General features: G+C 59.5%; 2 protein-coding genes across 2 annotated transcripts; both read right to left on the bottom strand.

Annotated features, from left to right (window-relative positions):
- Window positions 1-5,420: 5,420 nt before the first annotated feature.
- LOC119846906 (zinc finger protein 628-like) lies at window positions 5,421-8,468 on the bottom strand. The gene has a single exon (XM_038381142.2). It carries the CDS (start codon window positions 8,030-8,032, stop codon window positions 6,593-6,595), a length of 1,440 nt encoding a protein of 479 aa, XP_038237070.1. The 5' UTR covers window positions 8,033-8,468; the 3' UTR covers window positions 5,421-6,592.
- A 2,202-nt stretch (window positions 8,469-10,670) lies between these two features.
- Window positions 10,671-13,404, bottom strand: LOC119846939 (zinc finger protein 581-like). Its single transcript, XM_038381193.2, has 2 exons — window positions 12,923-13,404; window positions 10,671-12,565 (listed from the first exon to the last, which is right to left on the bottom strand). Exon 2 carries the CDS (start codon window positions 12,520-12,522, stop codon window positions 11,878-11,880), a length of 645 nt encoding a protein of 214 aa, XP_038237121.1. The 5' UTR covers window positions 12,523-12,565; window positions 12,923-13,404; the 3' UTR covers window positions 10,671-11,877.
- Window positions 13,405-17,892: the final 4,488 nt, after the last annotated feature.

Here is a 17,892-nt window from a genome sequence, read left to right as displayed (position 1 = left end):
GGGTCATGTGGTCCCACTCCATACCTCTCCAGCTTGTGGGCTCACCCCCAAGGTTCAGGAGCCCACAGCCTTCCTTCCTGGGGGGCTGTGTCCCGGCTCAGATCTTCCTCCAGGAGCCATCAGCAAGTGGGGACACCCCAGGTTGAGCCTAGGACCCACCCTGGGTAGGTCTGAGATCCCCAAGGCCCTGCCCGGGCAGGCTGGGAGCGGAGGCCACCTGTCCCTGCTCAGTTGACAAGGGTTCTGGACCAGGTCCTGCAAGGCCTAGGGCTCTGACGCTGTCCCCTTGCCGGATACTGACTGTCCTGGTTTCCTTTCACCAAGGTGCCGGATTTGGTGACCCCGGGCCGGGGTAGCTGATCCCCCCTGGCCAAGCCCTGTTACTGGTGGCGCGCTCAGCGTCCCTGCTGCCTGGAGAGGGATGAGGAGGCAGCTTTGGGGCTGGTCGTGGCGGGGCACCGCGCAGTCTGCCCTGAATAGGCCGGGCCTGGTACGACGAGGCTGGGGAAGGTCGGAGAGGTGGCAAAGGGCTGAATCTGCAGCAAGGCAGCGTGAGGTTGGATACTTGGGAACTTTCTGGCTCTGGGGGCAGCTCGGCTCCAGAACAGGCTCCAGGGGGGTCCCCGTCACCGGAGGGGTTTAGACGGGTCGGGCGAGCCCCTGTCCGGGATGGGCTGGGTGCACTTGGGCCTGCCTCTGTGCAGGGTGCGGGAGGGGTGTGATGCCCCCTCGAGGCCCCGTCCAGCTCCACAGTGCCTGGCTCACGCCAAGTGGGGAGACGCAGCGGATGGGCAGGCCCCATCCCACCAAGAGACGGAGCCAGCGGTGGAGGGGCTGCGAGCAGATTGCAGGGGAGGCCTGGCTTCCTGTAGCATCCCAGGCTGAGCCCTGGGGGCCACGCTCTGCTCTTGGGGGTCCCCCCATTGGAGCCCCCCTGGTGGTTGCAGGGGAGGGGGGGCTGCTGCACTAAAGTGTTGGCTTGTCCCTGCTTCAGTGCAGGGGACTGGCATTGAATGAGATCCCCTCTGGCCCAAGGTGCCTCTGATTCGGTGTCAGCGCCCAGCGCCTGCTCCCCAAACCCAGCTGCCAAAAGGAGCCCAAAGGATTCCAGCCCCCTGGAGACCCAGCCATGCTGTGCCCCAGGCTGAGAACTGGAGGCACCCTGGGGCAGCCAAGGTCCGTACCAGAGTAAGACCTACCCCAGCCGGTGACCCTGTGCCCCGCGTAGGCGAGGGAAGGGGGCAGCCAGGAGGGTGCCAAGGGGCGGACGATGCGGTGGCAGCGATGGGCTTGGAGAACCGGCTTTGTGGCAGCCTCCTGGAGCCAGTTGCCATCAGGGCTGGCTGGGAGATCATGGCCCTCGAGGCGACAGGCACTGGGGAGAGAGGATGGGCCACGGGGATCTCAGAGATGTCCTGCAGGGAACTCCGTCAATGCAGCCTGGCTGGGAGGCTCCGGAGAGGGGTCCGAGCCGCAGGTTAAGGATCCCGGGGCTGGGAGGCTGGGGGTGCTGGCCGCAAGGATGGCAACAGGAGCTGGCGGGAGAGCTTGGGGGAAGACAGGTGAGCTGGGGCTGGGGAACGTGAAAATCATAGCAAGGGCCTGTCTACCCTGGTATCCCGGCTCCCAACGGGCATTGGAGGAAGCTGCAAGGAATCCTGAGGTTCTGGCCCGACGGGCCCCATGCTCTGGGCAGGGATGGGGGGGCTGGAGGGTTACAGCAGTGGGGCTGGAAGCCAGGACTCTGGGTTCTATCCCCGGCCCTGGGAGGGGAGTGGGGTCTAGTGGTGGGACCTGAGGTGGGAAGGAGCCTGAAGGCCGGACTCCTGGGTTCCCTTCCCCATCTCCCTGTGGGGCCGGTCCCCTCCCCTGGAGCAGTGCAGAACACGCCTGTGCCCACGCCAGGTTTCTGAGCTCTGCCCCGAGGCCTTGGTTGCCTCCTGTGGTTGCACGAATTGCAGCACGGCCCTTGGGCCCTGGGGAGAGGGGCAGCCGCCGCCCCCAGCACGGTGCGGGTGACATGGGCCTGGCCCTGTGCCCTGAGCCCTGGCCACTGGCATTGTGGGGATCAGCAGCCCCCCACCGCCAGGGGCCTCCAATGGGGGGCCCCCAGAGTGAGGTGGCCAAGAGCAGAGTGCGGCCCCCGGGGCTCAGGCTGCGCGGGGCTCTGCAAGGATCCGGCTCCTCTCGGGCTCCCAAAGGTTCGGGGGGCCCAGGATGGTGCAGGAAGCCAGGCCTTTCTCCCCGCCCCCCCATCCACTCACAGCCCTTCGCCACTCCCAAGTGTTGGCATCACTGGTGGGCCTGGACGCAGCCCCCCCCTTGGCTAGAGCCAGGCAATGTGGAGCTGGATGGGGCCTCAAGGGGTCATGACATACGCTCCCCGCACTGGGGCAGGCCCAAGTGCACCGAGCCCATCCTGGACAGGGGCTCGCCTGACCCGTCTAAACCCCTCTGGTGATGGGAACCCCCCCAGCTCCCTTGGAGCCTGTTCTGGAGCAGAGCTGCCCCCAGAGCTGGACAGTTCCCAAGTATCCAACCTCATGCCCCCTTGCTGTGGATTCAGCCCTTCGCTGCCTGTCCAAGCTTCGGAGAGAACCGTCCGTCCCTGGCCTACTCTCCGGCTGGCCTCAGGGCCCCGCTCAGGCCTCTCAAGACAAAACCTGCCCAGTGGTTTTAACCTTTCCAGGTCTAACCCTTTGATCGTTTCGGTTGCTCGCCTCTGGCCTCTCTCCAGTTTGGCCTTGTTGTTCCCAAAGGGCAGCGCCCAAAACTGGAGCCAGGACTCCTGTCGAGTGCAGCGGGACAGGGACCCCCGTGTCTGACCTACGGTGCTGCTGTTAACCCAGCCCCGACTGAGAGCAGCCTTTTCTGCAGCTGCATCATGTGACCCACTGTGCCCCCCGGCTCCTTTCCAGCCGGGTGCCCCCCAGCCTGCTAGTCCCCAGTGCGGAGCTGGGTGTCGGATTTTGCCTTCCCAAGTGGCGCACTTTGTGCGGGGCTCTGTTCAATTTCAGCTGGCCGATTTCAGATCTTTTCTCTCCTTTGTCATGCATGGCTCCAGGTTCCAGGCCCCCTGGCCATGGAGCAAGGATGACCCCCCTGCAGCAGGATTGTATTGGGGGGCCCCACAAATCACCAGCACGTGGGACTTACCATGACTATGGTCTGCTAGATCCAAGGCTGGATGGGGTGGGCAAATTTCATCCAGAGATTCCCCTACCTGAGCCCATTGAGAGCAAAGCTGGTGATCACGCCCATCCTTGCTCTCCTTACAGGCTATAACATCTTAGTTCACGGGAGGCAACAAGCAGAGAACAGGTGAGACACCAAGCTGCCACTGACGCCCAAGGCACCGGCAGTGGCAAGGAATTGATTAGATGAGAGATGCCCAGCTGATGCCACTAGGTGACACGCACCCCCATGTTGCAGAGGAAGGCGAACCCTCCCCCCAAAAGTGTTCCTTCCCCGCCCCCAAACCTAGCCATCAGCTGAGTGCTTTGTAGCCACGGCCCTGCACCCGAACCCAGCTAGTCTGGCTTAGCGACCTCGCGGTGCCAGGCCCAGCTCTAGGAGCTTGGAGGTGTAGGAGACTCAGGACACCTTGGACGCTCCAGGGCCCATGGCCCATTTGGCTGGCGTGTTGCCCCCCCCACCCCGTGAGGTGCAATGAGCCTCTTCCGGCCAGCAAACCACTGCTCCAAAGGCAGCTGCAACCCTCCCCCTCAACCCCCGAGCATCTCACGGCCGATGTCTTTCCCTTGCGCTGCAGGCCACTCCCCTGGCGAGCAGAAACAGACATGGTGTCTGATCTGGTATCGGGATTTAATAGAAGGGCGGGAAATGAGTTTACCCGGCTCCGGGGATGGGGGAGGGACAGATCCGTGGGGCTGAAACTATCCAAGGTGCCTGCTACAAGCTGAGATCCCCCCACTGCCAGTGAATTCGGCCCCTGCCTGCCCACAGCCACCGGTAACTCCTCTAGCGGCGTCTGCCTTCCACGGCCCGAGGGGATGCCCCATTGCTTCCAGGCCCATGCGCTACAATGGGATAAGGCGAGGGGCACGTGGCTGTCGGGCTTTGCAGAACCGGGGAGGGACTTCATGGTGGCACGAACAGCTGGTGATTTGGGTGACAAACACGATGCTGAGTTCTGCTAAGCCCGGTGTCTCCCCAAGGGAGTGGGAGATGGTGCCTTCAGAAACTCCCAGCCTAGATGTAGGGGCCACTTGGGTCCTCCCAGGCCAGAGAATTTCCACTCCGAGCTCCCTGCAGCCAGCCCTTATCTGGTCGAGCTAGCGCCAAGCTTTTAGAAAAATGCCCCATCTTATTTAACGCCTCCTTCTGGTGAAGATGGCACCCTCTCCTCTGATGAGCTGCTGCCATGCTTAATTCCCCCGCCCTGTGAAAAATGTGCCCCTTATTTCTAAGCCTGAATTTCTCTGGCTTCAGCCCTGCTGAACTGGGTCCCTCTGTTGCAGAAATCTCACCCCTGTGTACATTCTTCCATGGGGGTTCTAAAGAGCAGAAAGCTTTGAAACCCAGCACCAGAGGAAGGGAAGGATGGGGGCACTTGGGCAGATCCTTTAAAACTCTTAGGCCCAAATTTTCAAAAGTGGGAGGCTCCTAGAACCCGAATGAGGCTCTCAAGATCAAGTTTACAGGCAGGGTCAATTCGAATGGTGAGGGAGCCAAGTCGCGTCATTGGACTTGTGGAGCACTGAGATAACTCAAGTCCTAGCTGCTGAATTAAGGATTTTGGCCCAGAGCCGCCAAGGTATTTCAACTGCTCTCGCCTCCTGGCCTCACCTTATGTGCGATCCAGTTTTGAGAGCTGGCCAAAGTGTGGCAAGTCATTTAAAGCTTGGCTAATAATTTTTTTCTTTCTTGTTTTTTGTGGGGGGGGGGTGTGTGGAAGAAAACCACAGCCATGCACAATGTTCCCCATCCGTGTTCACTGAAACGAAGGGAAATTGGTGAGAATTTTTCACAGCAGGGCAAACTTTTTCCATGCATGTCGCACTTTTTTTGTGATTTCCCCCCCACCCCAGGCCACCTTTTTCTTGGGGAGGTTCTCATAGATTCCAAGACCAGAATTGACATCTGTGATCAGCATATCTGACCCCCCTTATAGCCCCAGGCCAGAGACCTGCCCCGAAAGAATCCCTAGAGCAGATCTGTTAGAAAACCAGCCAACCTTGATTTAACAATTGTCAGTGATGGAGAATCCGCCATGATCCTTGGGAAATTGTTCCGATGGTTAATTACACTCACCATTAAAAATGTACACCTTATTTTCCAGTCTGAATTTGTCTAGCTTTAGCTTCCAGGCATTGGACGTTAGACGTTCCTTCTCTCTGTGAAGCTAACTAGATCAAGCTCCTGGAGTCTCTCCCTCTCAGGTGGGTTTTTCTCACCCTTTAGACGTTCTCCTGACCCCTCCCCAATTGATCACCGTCCTTCCTGAATGGTGGGCACCAGAATGGGACACGGGGTCCCAGCAGCGGTCTCCGCAGGCCCAGATCTAGGGGTAAAATAACCGCACTGCGCTTACTCGAGATTCCCCCGTTTTCGCATCCCATGATGGCATTAGGTCTTTTGGCCCCAGCGTGGCACCGGGAGCTCCTGTTCTGCTGATTATCCACCACACCCCCCAAATCATTGTCAGAGTCGCTGCTCCCCAGGAGAGGGTCCCCCAGCCCGTACGCAAGGCCGACATCTCTGTTCCTAGCTGGATACGTTGGCAGTCAGCCCTATTAAAACACAGCTTGTTTGCTTGCGCCCAGTTTACCAAGCGATCCAGATCGGTGACCTGGATCAGTGACATGGCTTCTTCGGTACTGGCCACTCCTGCCATTTTTGGGTCACCTGCAAACTTGCTGGATGATGATTTTAAGTTTTCTCCCAGGCCGTTGGTAGAAACGTTAAATCACGTCGGGCCGAGAACGGGTCCTAGAGGGACCCCGCTGGAAACACACCCACTCAATGATGCTTCCCCAATGACCGTTACCTTTTGAGCTCTATCAATTAGCCAGTTTTTAAGCCATTTATTGTGGGCCACATTCATTAGGCATCATTCTAGTTTCTTAGTCAAAATGTCATGCGGTACCAAATCAAAATATTATATTGACACTATGACCTTTATCAACCAAACTTGTAATCTCTGGAGAATCGGGGGGAAATTGATTTGTTTTGCTGGTTTTTTGCCACCTTGTGGAGGGGAAATGTCCCCACAATGTTTTATATTGGGTGGGGGACATTCCAGTTATTTCTGAGGTTTTGAACTGGAAAAAAATTCATACCACAAAGATGGAAAAACTGTGGTGAGAACTGAGTGGGTGACCATTTCCCCCGACAGTGGTCCGTAGCATCCCACAGCAGGACGTATGTATGTGTGTGTGAGCGGGGGGTGATCTCCGTTAGCCGAGGATTTCACTGAGACATTTTCACTCTCAGCCCAGTGCCCATCACCTGGCCAGGCCACGGCCTCCCCGACTGCGCCCACATGCCAATGACTGCTGCCCAACCTGGGCCCCATCCTCATTCAGTCCAGTAGCGGGTGCACGGGCCGGACGCGGGCCCCACCCCGCACTCACCCCAGCGGCGGGTGCATGGCCCGGAGGTGCCGGACCACCCACCAGCGCTGCTGGAAGCTCTTTCCACACAAGGCGCAGCAGTGGGGGCGCTCCCCCGAGTGCACCCGCCGGTGCTTGGCAAAGTTGGAGGCGTTGTTGAAGCTCTTGAGGCAGACGGGGCACCGGAAGGGGCGCTCGCCCGTGTGGATGCGCAGGTGGCTGGACAGGGCTGAGGACTGGGTGAAGCGCTTGCCGCAGACCCCGCAGGCAAAGGGGCGCTCGCCCGTGTGCACCCGCAAGTACTCCTTCAGGTCCGTGGCCCGCTTGAACCGCTTGGAGCACACAAAGCAGATGTATTGCCGGGCGGGCAGGGGGGCGGGCAGCATGCCATGTGAGGAACGGGCATTGGTGCTCGAACGCCAGGGAGGGGCGTGGACTGGCTTGTCCTGTCCAGGAGCAGCAGGGCTCAGAAGCCAGGGCGGGGCATGGACTGGCACACCCAGCTCATGGGCATCAGGGCTCAGGCACAATTGGGGTGATGGGTCCAGCTTTTCCAGCAAGAAGCAGCGAGAACGACCACCCTCCTCTTCCTCAGCCACTCCCCCCCCGTTATCAGCTTCCCTGCAGGCTGAGTTGCCGGGGGACAGCCAGGCACCCGTGCCAGGGACAGGGGAGCCCTGCTCTAGGTCTCGCTCCACTGTCAGATGCTGCCATGCCCCAGGGCACCGGCTTTCTGTCAACCTCACTGCCGGCAGGGACGGGCAGGCACCGTTAGCCGGGAAGTCAGGCCCAGGGCCCCTGGCAGAAAACCTGAGGGGCACCCAAGATAGCACCGGCCGCTTGGCATCACCGCCACCATCTCGCGCCAGGTCCTTGGCACACCCATCAGTGTCCCGCTGGCTTGGATAGGTTGCAGGGGAGCCGGTTTCGCTGCCCGGGGGCTGGGCGTGGATGCGCTGGTGCTTCTTGAAGTTGGAGGCGTTGTTGAAGCTCTTGCCGCAGACGGGGCAGTGGAAGGGGCACTCGCCCGTGTGGATGCGCATGTGGCCGGTCAGCACCGAGGACTGGGTGAAGCACTTGCCGCACACCCGGCAGCGGTAGGGGCGCTCGCCCGTGTGCACCCGCTCGTGGTCCCGCCGGTCCGAGGAACGCTTGAAACGCTTGGGGCAGAAAGAGCAGGCGTAGGGCTTAGCCAGGGGGCTGGCATCCTGCCCGGTGCCAGGACATGGCCGCGGGGGCGCGGCCAGCAGGGAGGGCTGGGCAAGGAACGGGTGCGGCCCCAGGCAAGTGCAGCAGTGGGCGCTGAGGCCACCAGCCCCCTCTTGGCACAGCGGCTCCGAGACGTATGGCTTGCCCATGACCCGCGGGCACCCGGCTCCTTTCTCCTCCTCTTCCTCCTTCACCCTCACCACCTGGGTCTCCAGGGGCTCCCCCGCCAGCCTGCGCTGCCCCCTCATGGTGGCTGGGGTCTCCGGGCAGCCCCCCAACCCCTGCCGGAAAGAGGGAAAGGAAGGGTGTAAATACAAGGGAGAGACAAACAGGGATAGGAATAGAACCCAGGAGTCCGGGCTCCCAGCCCCCCCCCGCTCTAACCACTGGCCCCCACTCCCCTCCCAGAGCCAGGGAGAGAACCCAGGAGTCCTGCTGGCTCTCAGCCCTTCAAGTGAACCTGTGGGATGTTTGGGGGCACTGGCATGGGGGAGGGGCTGGGCCCCCACCCCCGGGGGTCCCAGGGAGCAGCCGGGCGTCGTAGCGGGGCAGACCCCCGCCCCCGCAGCCCGGTCTCGGCGCTGGGTCCCGCACGGAGCAGGGGGGTCCTGGTGGGGAGGGGTCCCCCCCAACTGGGGTATCCCCGGCCCATTTAACCCCCGAGTGGCCGGGGGGGTCCCCAGCCCCAAGCACTTCACCCCCCCCTTTGTCCCCTCACCCGGCCCGGCTCAGCACCGCCCCCCGGACTCCCCCTAGCCCCGGGCCGCCCCGCCCCTTTAAGGGCCCAAATCCCGGGATTTAAAGGGGAGGGCAGCGGATATTTTCGTGTCTGGCCTTTCCTGTCTGCGGTCAAAAAAACAAACGGGTTGTTTTTCTTTAAAGAGACGGGGCGGGGGACAGGTCCCCCCAGCACCCCCTCCGGGCTTTCCCTGACCGGGAAGGAACAGATACACCCCCCCTCCTCCCGTTGGGCTGTGAAGGGCGAATCCGGGAGTCCTGACCCCCTCCCAGCCCCCCCCCCCGCTCTAACCACTAGTCCCCATTCCCCTCCGAGAGGCTGAGAACCCAGGAGTCCTGACTTCCCGCCCCATCCCCCTTGCTGGCTCTAACCACTAGCCCCCACTCCCCTCCCAGAGCCTGAGAGAGAACCCAGGAGTCCAGGCTCCAAGCCCCATCCTGCTCTAACCACTGGACCCTACTCCCCTCCCACAGTTGGGGAGAGAACCCAGAAGTCCTGGCTCCAAGCCCCCCTGTTCTAACCCCCGCAGATCTTGGGGAGAGGGTCTATGGGAGAACCGACATCCAAACCCAGCTCAGCTCTGCACCTCTAAGGCCAGCCCATGAGCCAGGCTGGTTCTCTGGCCACCTCTAGTGGCTGGCGCACACACAGGGCATGTCTACACTGCACACTCAGCCGGGCTCTGACTCACATTTGAGCTGCAGCCCCCAGACAAATCAGCCAGACTGGGGTCAGCCCACACTTGGGCCTTGGCTCCTAGGGCCCTGCTAGGGGGGCGGGGCAGAGCTCACGTTCTCCTGAGCCACTGGTCCAAACCCTCTCATTCTGCAGTGTGGACACGTTAGCCTGGCTGAGAGCCAGTGCCAGCAGCCGTAAACCCAGGTTTCCAATTCAATGTGGACACACAGGCACGGGCTTGGCCACACCAGGTCCCAAAGACCTGGGTTCACAGAGCCGTGCAGACGTACCTTAATTGGCTCACACCCTCGACGGACGTTTGAGGGTCTGGGCCGGACATCCTATCAAATAACGAAACCCATCATTTCTGGCAGGAATTTTTGAAAACCTGTCTACTTTTTACCAAAGCCCCTGCTAAAACGTTTGAGGGGGCTGCCCCCAAAAACCAAAACAACCCAACACGCATTTGAAAAAATGGCCAGTCTTTGAAAACCATCTTTCATGCAAATGACCGGATCTTGGTTAGAAAAAATTCTGATGCAAAAATGCTGGGTGTCAAAATGTTTGGGTCTTGAAAATTGACTGGGCAAACAATTTGTTTGTGGCCCCAAGTTTCACCTTTCGAATATTTTTGTTGCTTGGGGAAAGTCTCTGGGGTTGAAAACTATTTTTAAGAAGACGGTTGGTTAGAACATGCTGGTTTTTCAGCAAAAGTTTTCTTGCTGTTGGGAAACCACTTGGAATCTCCTTCCTTAGAAGTCTTTAAGGCCCGGTTTGACAAAGCCCTGGCTGGGATGATTTAGTTGGGGTTGATCCTGCTTTGAGCAGGGGGTTGGACTAGAACCTCCTGAGGTCCCTTCCAGCCCTGATCTTCTATGAGTCTATGATTTTTAGTAAAATGGCAGTACAAAAAATGGAATAAAAAATTGGGAAAAATTTGTGTTTCTGGTAAAAAAAAAAAATGGCACCTATCTTTTAGTTTCAAAACCTGTTTTTTCCAAACCTATTTTCAGATTAGAAAATGTATTTTCTGATAAAAAGTTTAGGGATTTTAACTATGAGTTTCAGTTGAAACAAACTGGGGTTTCAAAATGCATCATCACAGAAATTGGTTTTTAAACCACATTCTCCAGCCATTTCTTTTGCTTTTGGTACAAACGTTGGATTCTCCAAACCCCCAAACTTCTAATGAAAACCTGAATATTTTCACCCCCGAAAATGTCAGTTTTCTTGGTCAAAACACCTGGTGAAAAAAAAAAAAAAGATTTTGCTGGAAAATAATTGGGTGAGAAATGGGTGGTAAAGAGCCGCTTGGGACCCAAAGCCGTATTTCGCCGGATGTACTTTTTGGTACCACACCAGCCCCCGAGACCCCCTCCAGCAATGGGCTGGACTCTGTCACACCCGCAGCCCCTGCCCTGTGGGAATTCAAACCCCAGCCCCGATACTTCATTCCACACACACCAAAACAACAACAAAAAAGTGTTTTAATTAATAATAATAATTAAAAAACCAAGAGAACGAAGATTCCACCGTAAATCGGAGCTGTGGAGGGGGAGCAGCTGGCCAGGCCAGGCACCTTGGAGTGATCTGGGCTGGGCAGCCCGTGGGACCAGTGCTGTCCTTGGATTTCCTTCTCCGGGACGATCAGTAGGTTGGAGTCCTTGGGGGGGGGAAGGGGGCTGGCTCCCCTGCCTCCACCTACAGCCATTTGGGGGCGCCAGACCGAAAAACACTATGTGAAGATTGGTCCCAGTGCATGATGGGCCTTTTGTGATGGCCCCCAGCTGTTGGCCACTGTTTGAAGTGGGTTACCGGGGCAGATGGCTCTCTGGGACTGATCTGGGGGCAGGATACCAGGTTAGATAGGCCAGGGGGGCTGCTCCAGGGAGCAGGAGCAGGCCGGATACCAGGGTAGATGGGCCATCAGGAGCCATATGAGCCTATTACTAGGGAATGTAGAATCACTATGACCCTCTATGGGGGTGGCCAGGACAACCCTCCTCCTCCCCCCCAACTACTGGCTGTAGGACTGAGCTATCTGTGCCCTAGAGGGGAAAGGCCCCTTGCCCCCATTCCCCGCTCCTCTGAGTCAGCCAGTTCCTGCCCTGGGGCCGGATAGGAGTTGGCGCCCCCTTGAGGGGAAAAGCCCTGTGCCCCATTCCCTGCCCCCTAGTGAATTACCACCCATAACCCCAGTATTTACCCAAGTGCTCCAGGACCCACATGGGCTCGGATTGGCCCGGTCCAGCCTGCCCTGCCCTATCTGCGTGGGGCACCCTCTGTCTTAGAACACCATGGGGGGCATCTGTGGGGAGGCCAATGCCTTGGGCTGGGGTACAGGGGGCTGCCCATAGGGGTACAGGGCACACCCCCTCCCCTAGACAGGGTGTGGGGGTACAATAGGGACCACCATGCCCCCAGAGACAGGGACCCATGTGGGTACAAGGGCTGCTATGTGGCTAAGCCATGGGGAGTTGCCAGTCCGGCTCCAGTGCTCCCCGTGCCCGTCAGGGCGGCGCCGGTCCGGCTGCGGGGCTCCCCGTGCCCGTCAGGGCGGCGCCGGTCCGGCTGCGGGGCTCCCCGTGCCCGTCAGGGCGTGGGCTGCTCCGGCTGCGGGGCTCCCCGTGCCCGTCAGGGCGTGGGCTGCTCCGGCTGCGGGGCTCCCCGTGCCCGTCAGGGCGTGGGTGGCTGCTGCCGGTGCTTGCGCCGGATGTGCCGCTGGAGTGTGTTGCGCTCACCGAAGCGCATGTGGCAGTCCTCGCACTGGAAGGGGCGCTCACCCGTGTGCACCCGCTGGTGGTGGGCCAGCTCGCCGGCGTCACGGAAGCTGCGCTGGCAGATGGGGCACTGGTGGGGCTTGCGCCCGGCGTGGGTGTACTTGTGCCGCTCCAGGTGGGACGTGCGCTTGAAGGCCTTGCCACAGGCCCGGCAGACGTGGGGCTTGTGCTCCGAGTGGGTGATGCTGTGCCGTTGAAGATAGGAGAGGTACTCGAAGGTCCGCGAGCACACCGGGCAGCAGTACACCTTCCGCAGCCCCGCCCGCTCGCCCGCCGCACCCGCCTCCTCCACCAGCACCGTGTAGGGCAGCCCCTGGCTGTCGATCAGCAGGTAGCGGCCATAGCGCGCGGCCTCGCCCTGCTCCGGCCCGGCCTCCCCGGGGGGCCAGGGCGGGGCCCGGGGGGCACGCGGCCGGCCTGCCTCCTCGTCCTCCTCCAGTTTGAGCCGCCGCCCGGACGGCTCCTCCCGGGCCGGGGGCTGGTGCCGGGGGTTGGCGGCTCCGTCCCTGGGGGGCCGCGGGCCAAAGGGGTGGAGATCCATGGGGTGGGCAGCGCCCCCCGCTGGTGGGAACGGCTCAGAGCGTCTGGAAGGAGAAATGGGGACGGAGGGAGGGGGGAACGGTCAGCTGTGTGTCATAGACCCCGCACCATGTACGGGAGTCTCCAAGGGCTCGGATGGGGCCTTTTCCCTCTGGGGGGGGCACTGACTCCCGTCAGGCCCCTGGATCCCAGCTCAGTTCCCAGTGGGAGAAGTGGCCTCCTACATCACCCTATGGCCGCAGCAACACCCGCTGGCCCCTGGCACCCCCTCACTGCCCCAGTGCTCCCCTGCCCCCCCCCACTACCACCCAATTGCCCCAGCTCACCCCCACTGCCCCCTCCTACCCCTGGCACACCCCCCACCCCTGCTACCGGCACCCCGCCCCCGGGGGTTTATTTACCTTTCCAGGCACCTGTGCCCAGCGTCCCGTCTCCGGGCTCATCGCGGCTCTGGTGCGCACAGGGCCGGCCTGGCCAGCGCCGAGCACGGAGCTCTCAGCTCATCCTGCGGGGCGGGGGGGCAGCGCTGGGGCCGGCTCCGAACCAGGCCCGGGGAGGGATCCAGCAGCTCTGTCCTGGTAGCAAAGGGGGGGGGCGGCAGCGGTCCAAACCCGGCTGGGCCTGGTGGTACCGGTCCGGTCCCGGCTGGGCGGGGGGGAGCGAGACCGATCCGGACCCAGCTGGGAGCGCGGCACCGGTCCGGTCCGGTCCGGTCCAGGCTGGGGGGGCGGCACCGGTCCAGGCTCTACGCGCCCGGCGCCCCCCTGCGCCCCGGGGCCATGTGCCGCCCCCTGCGGGCTCTGGCGCCCTGTGACGGCCCCGGGTCCCCGCCGTGGGGGGGGGGGCGAAGGGGGGGTCCCGTCTGTCTCTGTCCGTCCGTCCCTCCACCCGCAGCAGGAGCCGGTGTCGCTGCAAAAGGCGACCGGGTGGAAACGCCGCGCTCCAATCCGGCCCCGGATGCCTGGGTTCCGAAGCGGGGGGGGGGGGCAGATACCCCCCCGCCGGAAAACCCAGCCACAGACTGACCGGAGAGGCGGGGGGGGGGCGGGAATGTCTGACCCCAGGCAGCTCCCCGTGTCCATCGCTCTGGATACACAGCCCAGCGCCTGAGAGAACCCAGGCGTCCTGGCTCCCAACCCCCCCCCGAACTACTAGAACTCACTCCCCTCCCAGAGCCAAGGAGAGAACCCAGGCGTCCTGGCTCCCAACCCCCCCCCCCCCGAACTACTAGAACTCACTCCCCTCCCAGAGCCAAGGAGAGAACCCAGGCGTCCTGGCTCCCAACCCCCCCCGAACTACTAGAACTCACTCCCCTCCCAGAGCCAAGGAGAGAACCCAGGCGTCCTGGCTCCCAACCCCCCCCCGAACTACTAGAACTCACTCCCCTCCCAGAGCCAAGGAGAGAACCCAGGCGTCCTGGCTCCCAACCCCCCCCCCCAAACTACTAGAACTCACTCCCCTCCCAGAGCCAAGGAGAGAACCCAGGCGTCCTGGCTCCCAACCCCCCCCGAACTACTAGAACTCACTCCCCTCCCAGAGCCAAGGAGAGAACCCAGGCGTCCTGGCTCCCAACCCCCCCCCGAACTACTAGAACTCACTCCCCTCCCAGAGCCAAGGAGAGAACCCAGGCGTCCTGGCTCCCAACCCCCCCCGAACTACTAGAACTCACTCCCCTCCCAGAGCCAAGGACAGAACCCAGGCGTCCTGGCTCCCAACCCCCTACCTCCCGAGCCACTGGACCCTCTCCCCTCCCAGAGCCGGGGAGAGAACCCAGGAGTCTTGGCTCCCAGCCCCCCCCCCGCTCTAACTACTGGCCCCCACTTCCCTCCCAGAGCCGGGGACAGAACCCAGGAGTCCTGGCCTCCAGCCCCCCTGCTCTAATCACTGGCCCCCACTTCCCTCCCAGAGCCAGGGAGAGAACCCAGGAGTCCTGGCCCCCAGCTCCTTTTCCCACTAGTTGAATGAACCAAAAGTATCTCTATTTCCCCCACTTTCTCTTTAGGGCATTTTCTCACTTGGCCGCACTGCGGGGAGCAGCAGCTGCCCAGTGGGACCTGTGCTGAGTCCTTTCCAATTCACCTCACTAGCTGGCGTGTCTGTCAGAGCAGAGCAGTGAGCTGGATCGGGGCCAGTGCCCCCTAGAGAGGAGAGGCCCTGTGCCCCAATCCCTGTCCCCTCTCCCCAGCCAGCCAGTCCCTGCCCTGATTTGTCCGGGCCAAACAAACTCTCATTTGTGCAGTTGGTTGCTTGGAAAGGATTTTGTCGAGAGATTGGTCTATTCCCTTGAGCAGGGGGTGTCAGGGACGGACCCCCCCCACAGAGCAGGGCCCAGCCCCTGTAGCGGGGGTGATACACCCACCCACCCACACACACCCACACAGAGCAGGGCCCAGCCCCTGTAGCAGGAGGTGACACGCGCACACACACCCACACAGAGCAGGGCCCAGCCCCTGTAGCAGGGGGTGACGCGCACACACACCCACACAGAGCAGGGCCCAGCCCCTGTAGCAGGGGGTGATGCGCACACACACCCACACAGAGCAGGGCCCAGCCCCTGTAGCAGGGGGTGACAAGCGCACGCACACACACAGAGCAGGGCCCAGCCCCTGTAGCAGGGGGTGACGCGCACACACACACACACACAGAGCAGGGCCCAGCCCCTGTAGCAGGGGGCGACACACACACACAGAGCAGGGCCCAGCCCCTGTAGCAGGGGGTGACATGCGCACACACACACACACACACACAGCAGGACCCAGCCCCTGTAGCAGGGAGTGACACACACACACACACACACACAGAGCAGGGCCCAGCCCCTGTAGCAGGGGGCGACACACACACACAGAGCAGGGCCCAGCCCTTGTAGCAGGGGATCACACACACACCAGGGCTCCTCCCCTCCACGTTGGGGTAGTTTGCTCTTGTAACTTTAATATTGTTTCTTGTAGAAGCCGCCAGCCCCCCTTTCCCCGTGGAATCGCATCCCCGAGGCCCCCGGGCTCGTCCCCATCCCGCGTCTTTGTTCTGCTGCTCTCGCCTTTGCCTTTCACCCGATCATTTCGCGATCACGTTCCTGTCCACCGTTTGGCTCTCAGCCAGGTCCTCCCTGCGCATCAGACTTGAACCCCCCCCCCACTTCTGTCCCCTACCCTGGGAAACAAAGGAATTGTCCCCAATGCCATCCAAGAACTCGTACGCTCCGTGTTGTCTTCTGGAGGGGTCAACAGGTTCCCAACAAGTCCAGTGCTTTGGATACGTCTGTTATTGGCTCTAAAAATGTCTCTCCTGCCTCCTTATTTGGTGGCCTGTAGCTAGACCTTGGAGGATATATCAACAAATGTCGGTAGACATCAATTTCCTCACACATGCCTGGATCCAGGAAGAGCTACCTCCATGGATATTCATCGCAGTTTCTGCTAGGCCCAGTCAGCACCCTGCTGCTGGTGGGCTTGGTCGGGTTTGATAAGTCGCTGCGTATATTTCGACGTGGGCTAGTGACCAGTGGCAGTATAAAGCTTCACGTTTTGAATCTCAGCGTCTGCCATTGTTAAATCATGATTGTCTGACCCTCCCTGTTGTCTGACACCCCCCCTTCATTTCCTGCAACTGTTAAAACGTAAATAGATAAAAACAGGGGCGGGGGGGGGAAGAAGAAATGTTGATGCAATCCGCTGACATTATAACGAAATAAACATCGAATTTGGCCCTGCCTAGCTAGAGCACAGCCCTACCACCACATTGGCCCTGGTTTCCACTTCCTCGTTTTATCTTCATCCAGAGAATTTCAGCATCTCTGCCTCTCTCCAATCTTTGGATCGCAGAGCAAGTGTACACGTTCTTGAGATGCAATACAACATTTCCTCCCTTCTTGCAATGCCTGGCCTTCCTTGACCAGCTGTACCCCTCAATCGCACTATTCCAGCTGGCTGCTCTCACCCACACTTCTCCGCAAGGCTGGCTGAGTCAAGAAGGGTCAGAGAAGAGTCACAGGAATGATTAAAGGATCAGAAAACTGGTTGAAGAGTGACAGACTCCAGGAGCTCAGTCTATTGAGCTTAACAAAGAGACCGTTCAGGGATGCCTTGATCCCTGACTATAAGTACCTACAAAAGGAACAAATATTTAACAATCGTCTCTTCAGCCTAGCAGACAAAGGTCAAACACAATCCAACGGCTGGAAGTTGAAGAGATCTGCTCTAGGTGTTATTGTGGGGCAGGTCTCCGGCCCAGGTTCTACACAAGGTCAGACATGATCAAACTGCTCCCTTCTACCCTGGGAAGCTGTGACTCTCGGCTCTGCAAGAGCTTGGATTTGGTGTTTGAGTTTTGGCTCTGTAGTTCCCCTAGAACCAGACAAAGGCCCCGCATTTGGGCTCGCTGTCAGTTCTGAAAACTTGCAGGGTGGGGGAAATCACCCTGTGACATGTCAGTCCATATTATTTCTGAAAATATGCTTATGATATAAATATGCCATAACTGAGATGTACTTTATGCCAGATAGCGCACGTGAGATATGATTGGAAAGGTGATGATTTACTGAATGTGATTATCCTATTTGTATGCCTGGATCATTTCTAGAAAAAGAAAAGGAGTACTTGTGGCACCTTAGCGACTAACAAATTTATTTGAGCATAAGATTTTGTGAGCTACAGCTCAGAAGTGAGCTGTAGCTCATGAAAGCTTATGCTCAAATAAATTTGTTAGTCGCTAAGGTGCCACAAGTCCTCCTTTTCTTTTTGCGGATACAGACTAACATGGCTGCTACTCTGAAAAATGGATCATTTCTGAGTCTGAAGTTAGGAATAGTGACTATGTATCTGTATTTCAGTTACGTGACTTTGGGTGACACCCCCTGCTAACACTTCAGGTACAACAATGGAAAAGCCAGAGAGGGCTGACGGTCCATCATCAAGATCCAATGGACTGTAAAAGAGCTTAGTCTTCCTGTGGGTCAGCCTGGGAAGAATTGATACAGGGGCCCTACAGAGTCAGGTGGTCTTGTCGCCTGCTACTAAAACATTACTTGGGACTTCTTGTAACTTTCCACTGTAAGCGAAGAGGGGTCAAACTAGGAAACAAAGGACTCCTGCCTTATGCAAATCCTATTTACGGGTGGGGAGTGAGGTAATCCTGGTCGTCAGTTCTCCCCTCCTACCCCACCCAAGATGACGGCTGGAAACAGCGGAGACTGAACTGTGAGAAAGAACTGGGCCCTGGCTGGAAGGGTGTCTGGCCTGTGAAGAACATTTATTAGAACCACATTTAGGGTGAGAACTTGCATGTAACTCACTTCTTTAGCCTTGCATGTAACCCGTTTTAAGGTTAGTTTGAGTGCTCTGCTTTATTTTCTTAGTAATCTGCCTTGTTCTGT

The sequence above is a fragment of the Dermochelys coriacea genome, chromosome 23 (genome assembly GCF_009764565.3).
Source record: "Dermochelys coriacea isolate rDerCor1 chromosome 23, rDerCor1.pri.v4, whole genome shotgun sequence".
In the NCBI taxonomy this organism is placed as follows: domain Eukaryota; kingdom Metazoa; phylum Chordata; order Testudines; family Dermochelyidae; genus Dermochelys; species Dermochelys coriacea.
The sequence above is the reverse complement of the archived record's forward strand: the minus strand, read 5'-3'. Positions and strand labels throughout refer to the sequence as shown.